Below are 5,533 nucleotides of genomic sequence, written 5' to 3'. Positions count from 1 at the left end.
ATACAAATTTATTCCCAGTTCTCAACAGAATGCGAAGTGGTTCAGATTTGGTAGCTAAGTGAGGGATAAATCGTCCCACGTACGTTACCAACCCAAGAAAACTTCTCAGTTCCGCCGCATTTGCTGGCTCACGGAATTGCTGGATTGCTAATACGCGACTCTTCATCGGTTTAATTCCCTCAGGTGACAACTCATGACCAAGGAAATCGAGCTTGCTAGCATTGAACAAACATTTTTCCAGATTCAAGAGAACTCCATACTCTCTCAAGCGATTCATCAATGCTTCTAGACAATTATCGTGTTCTTCTTGCGTCGAGCCAAAATCAAAATATCATCTAGGTAGACAACTACTCCTTCCAAGCCGGCGACAATTGTGTCCATTACTTTTTGAAAAAGTTCCGGAGCACAACAAATTCCGAACATAACCCGTTTGTATCTGAGAAAGTTTAAGGAATTCAAAAGTAATTTATTTATTAATCTCACTTTGTTTCAAATTGATCTACAGTTACCTGAACAGACCATACTTGGTAATGAAGGTAGTAATTTCTCTCGACTTTTCTGAAAGTTCAAGTTGATGGTACGCTTCCTTAATGTCCAACTTGGTGAACTTGTTGGCATTGCCTAAACCTCCTAGAATTTCATCAATTAACGGCAACGGATGTGACTCGCGGAGAATAGCCTGATTAGCACGTCTCATATCTACACAGATTCGCACTTCCCCAGAACTTTTCAATATTGGTACCATCGGAGAAACCCAGGCCGACGGACCATGTACCTTCTCGATTATGTCCAGGTCCAATAACGATTTCAGCTTGTCATAAATTTTTCCTTCTAGTGCAATCGGTGCACGTCTGTATCCTTGTTGCACCGGTTGAATCGATTCGTTGATAGGAATCTCAACGACGATACCTTTGATTTTTGGGAACCCGGTTGGTCCGGAACCCGAAACTGACGAAATGTCGAATCCAACCTTTAGCACTTCTAGTTGTTTCGCTGTCTTGTCTCCTAGTAGATTTCGCTGTCCTTGATTAGCAATGTAGAACTTAGCATCTACCCGCTTTTGACCTGCCTCAATGATTGCTGTAAACATTCCCGAAATTTGCATCGGCATGCTGGTGGCATAAGCGACTAATTTTCGGTCCACAGTCTGACTGTATTCTAACACCTTAATGCCCGCGTTATTGATCTTCTTCCATGTTTCCTCCGTGATGATATTTGCATCCGCCCCGGAATCAATAATCATGGGAACTTTAACTCCCCCTACCACAAACTCAAAAGTATTTTTACCCATTGCATAAAAAATTTCTTCCGGTGATTGTTCTGCTTCTCCAATCATTCGAACTCTCTTCGGCTTGAAGTCCACCAAGCTGTTGCTCGAACGCTTCAGACAACGGTTTGCGAAATGGCCTACCTCTTTACACTTGATGCATTTAGCAATCCTGGCACGACAAATCATATCTCCTTTCCAATGACCCTTTTTTCCACAGGCAAAGCAAGATCCTACTGCCCCTCTAACTGGCCTGCCGTTCACTTGATCTAAACGACGATCTTTCGAAATGAATCTGTTATTTGACAAACGCGATGAAATCTCGTTCAAATTGTGCTGAAAATTCCATATACGTGAGTAAAATTATCAACTAACTAGCTTATCATCCCTACCAATTCAGATGCAACAGGAGTCCGGTCAATCTCCTTTACCTGCTGCTGCACATCTGCTAATGTAGATCCGAGTATGACAATTTCCTCCAACGACATATCCTTTGCCAAGATTTGACGGCGTAGATCAGAGGATTTGCAACCCTCAACAATTTGCTCGATGATCCTATCATCGCCTTCACGAATATCGTATCGATCAAATTCGCACCGTTTCGCTTGAATGCGTAAACGTAGGATAAAATCAGCGAATCTTTCATCCGACTTTTGTATAATTTGTCGAAACAAGTGGCGTTCATAGTTTCGCCTGCGCATCGGTTCGAAATGCTCATCGAGGCGTTTAATAGCAACTTCATAGTATGGAGGATCTGCCAGAACAAGAGGAAACTCGTCTACTCCTGGCAAATGGTCGAACACCTCCTGGACCTCGGAGCCCGCCAGATGAAGCATTTGAGAACGTTTCTCCCATTGAGAAATAACTCCGGTAGCATCGAAATATCTCTCCAACTCACGCTTCCACTTTTGCCAAGCTGTAGGTAGCTGGGACCTATCAGCAACGAAAACAAACGGCCGAACGCGATGCATCGAATCCATCCTGAATAATTTAATTTCCATATAATGTCAATTCAAATCAACCACCGAATGAATGGAATAAGCATAGTTTCTTTCTTTTATGTCTATGTACTCAAAATGCATTCATATTTATTTTATTCATAGTCCCAATCATGAGTATAATGCGTGTATACAATCCTCCCGTTGATTCAATAAATAATATCCCGTTACCAATAACGGTACTCCTTAAAACTTTTTGCCCGCAAATTCCAATAAGAATTTTTTTTTTTTTACATCCCAAATCTTTAGACATCATAAATATCATCAAATTACAACCGCTACAATTGAATAAAACAACACGGTAGCCTTGAGAGCTTTCCCAATTTGTACAATAAAACCATTTATTTATTTCAATTCTCTATGTTTGAGCAACATCTTATCATTTAAACTCACCATCAGTTCTGGCACACAGCTGCCTCCCTTCTTCGCATTAATTCATTCCACCGGCACACAGTTGCCTCTACTTTTGACACTTGCCTGCTGTTTTCTTTTACTGGCACACAGTTGCCGTTATCTTTAGCACACAGTTGCTATTTCAATCGGCACACGGTTGCCTCTATCTCCGGTATTCTCTGCTTTATCACTTGGCACACAGTTGCCGTTTCTATTGACACCATTAGCCGCACCCTTTCACATTTATTACTTGCCAAATTGCACCATTTTTCTTTTGCAAATTCCACAACATCTATTTATTTCCATTCGACTGCTTAGAATTTTCACATGAAACAGTTATTTTCCGTTTTTACGGTTTTTACTTCCACTACATTACGGTATATACCTCAACCCGAGCCAGAAACTCAATCCAAAACATTTAGCTGTCAACTCATATTCTTATTGGAATGCAATAATTCTCGTTTCTCACGCAACATGTGTCACCAGCACACCCAGTGCAAAATTTACGTGTGCCAAACTTAGATCAATCACAAACATTGGCGGTTTAGATGTTCAACATCAAGGTTGCCATGCTATCAAATGTAACCATGGCAACGAATCGCACGAAAAAATATATATTTTTTTTTCTAGCGGGAGGAATGCAATTTTGTATGCATTGTCTGTAACACGTTTTGGGGTATTCATATTCAATATTTCTTGGTTTGAAAGCTAGCTTTTTCCATCCATTCCGTTTATACTTAGCTCAGTGCTCTAGAAAATCTAGTACTGATAAACCAATTTTTTGCCTTTCTCGTACACTAAGTGTACGTAAAGGCTATAATACTGCTTCAAAAACAAAATTTTGATAGGAGGCCCGGAGGGCCGATTTTTATATACCGATCGACTCAGCTCGACGAATTGAGGTGATGTCTGTATGTGTGGATGTATGTGTGTGTGTGTGTATGTGTGTATGTGTGTATGTGTGTATGTGTACAAATTTTGTAGACACACTTTTTTGAACTTCCCAATGTCCGATTTGCTCGCAACAAGATGCAGTCGACGCGGAATTCAGTTCCATTGTTTGCTATTGAAAATTAGATCCATAGCTCATCGCAATCTGGAGTTATGGCCAAAAACTGTTTTGCGTATAAAAAATAGCAAAATGTTCTACACTGAATTCTCCTAGATTCGAACTGCTGACCTCTTGGGTGGAAGGCGCTTGCCATACCACAAAACCATCGAGACACACATGGTATGAGTAAATATAAGTTGTACAGTATTCATCAAATTGGTATACGTTCATTTCTTTTCAAAGCCATAGAGTTCACTCTGCTAGGGTAACAGTACCAATATTGGAAGTATTATTGAATCAATGAAAGAAAATATATTTGATAAAATCAATAGTGGTTCTAAATTGATAGTTTTAATGCATTAACTGATAGACAAACTTTGAATTTGCTAGAAATGAATTGGATTCATTTCGCCTTGATAATTAATCTAAATTTTCTTGGAGGTAAAATGAACTCCACTATACTGCCGTCGCAAGCATAATCGTCCAATATTGATTTTGCATGGAAGAAAATATGGAACAGTTACGCTTGCGGCGGCAGTATATAGGTAGGAAAGCCAATTTGTTGGGGAAATTATTGTTTTCAATTAGTATTTATAATGGCATAATTACAACGTGTTGCTTCAAGTAAAGCAAACGTTGAGGAATGCAATGATGAACAATATTAAGAACCCATTGTCTTCACTGAAGGCATGATCCTATAAGTGTTTATTTGGGTAACCTCTAACGAAGAAAAAACTGTTCAATAATTAATAACGTTTCTCTTTACTAAATGTAATCAGGCCCATTTTTTCTATTATTTTGCTATCATGCGCTCGCATACCCTATATACGAGTGAACTTCTCACGTGGCAGCTATTTTTGTGGCGTTCAATCAGCGTATGGTAGCGCAGCTGGTGTACGTGAGGACGCTATGCAAGCACATTTCGGCGGGAGCGAACGGCACTGCATTCGCTTCAGTCGCTTGCCGTCGGATGAATATCGCAAAAGGAAGCATCACCAACACACCGCTTTGGCCCTGACGGAAGCGAGTAAACAAAATGGGGGCCGGGTGATGCTTTTTTATTTCACCCGGTAAGGGATATAAGGCGTCAATTTCAAAATGATTGTTAAAACGTTAAAACACATTTTAGCCGAAAATAGTTAGATTTTTCGGGTTCGAAATTTAATTTACTTTTAGATTGGCAACATGAAAGTCTAATTATTTCGATTAAACAACATGTGTAGATATGTAGCCTAACATATAGGTGAAGATTTCGGCTATCTGCTGGTGTTGGATTGCGTGGGAGTGCTCTCGGCTCTCAGATTTGACAAATCGATGTTTTAATCTTAAACGCAGAGAAGTCGTTTTAAAAATTTAGTATTGAGTTATAGAAAAGAAAAATTGTTTATAAATATGTTTTCGAAAAAAATGAGAATCGAACGAGCGTCGAACTTAGACTCTCTGAGTGAGAGGCTAGAACGTTACCCCTCAGCTATCTTTACTCCTTAGATGAGCGGTGATCGAAGTATAACAGGTTATACGCAATTTGCACTGATCATCGGCTGCTTGTGCATTCGTGCGGCAACCCACCGGATGCTGTGTTTAGGTTCCGTGGCATATTTAAATCATCTGACATTGAAAAACATATACGATTGAGTCTACGTCATGTGCTTTTGTGTCAATTCATTCAGATATGTCACCTAATATTCATAGTGTTTTGATGTGCAGGGAAGCAACATCACTTTCAACGTTTAATTTGAATCCTCTGTAATGCATTCTTCCTGCCGTTACAGCAAATAATCTATATTGGCACAGTATATGTAGAACATGGCTTTTCTAACAATT

At 39.7% G+C, this 5,533-nt stretch overlaps 1 protein-coding gene across 1 annotated transcript; it reads right to left on the bottom strand.

The window, feature by feature from the left end:
* Nucleotides 1-285: 285 nt before the first annotated feature.
* Nucleotides 286-2,103, bottom strand: LOC134222570 (uncharacterized protein K02A2.6-like). The gene is made up of 3 exons (XM_062701730.1): nucleotides 1,660-2,103; nucleotides 510-1,603; nucleotides 286-436 (listed from the first exon to the last, which is right to left on the bottom strand). Exons 1-3 carry the CDS (start codon nucleotides 2,101-2,103, stop codon nucleotides 286-288), a joined length of 1,689 nt encoding a protein of 562 aa, XP_062557714.1.
* Between the last annotated feature and the right edge of the window lie 3,430 nt (nucleotides 2,104-5,533).

This window comes from Armigeres subalbatus, chromosome 3, assembly GCF_024139115.2.
Source record: "Armigeres subalbatus isolate Guangzhou_Male chromosome 3, GZ_Asu_2, whole genome shotgun sequence".
NCBI lineage: Eukaryota > Metazoa > Arthropoda > Insecta > Diptera > Culicidae > Armigeres > Armigeres subalbatus.
Note: the sequence above shows the minus strand (reverse complement) of the source record. Positions and strands in the feature narration are given on the sequence as shown.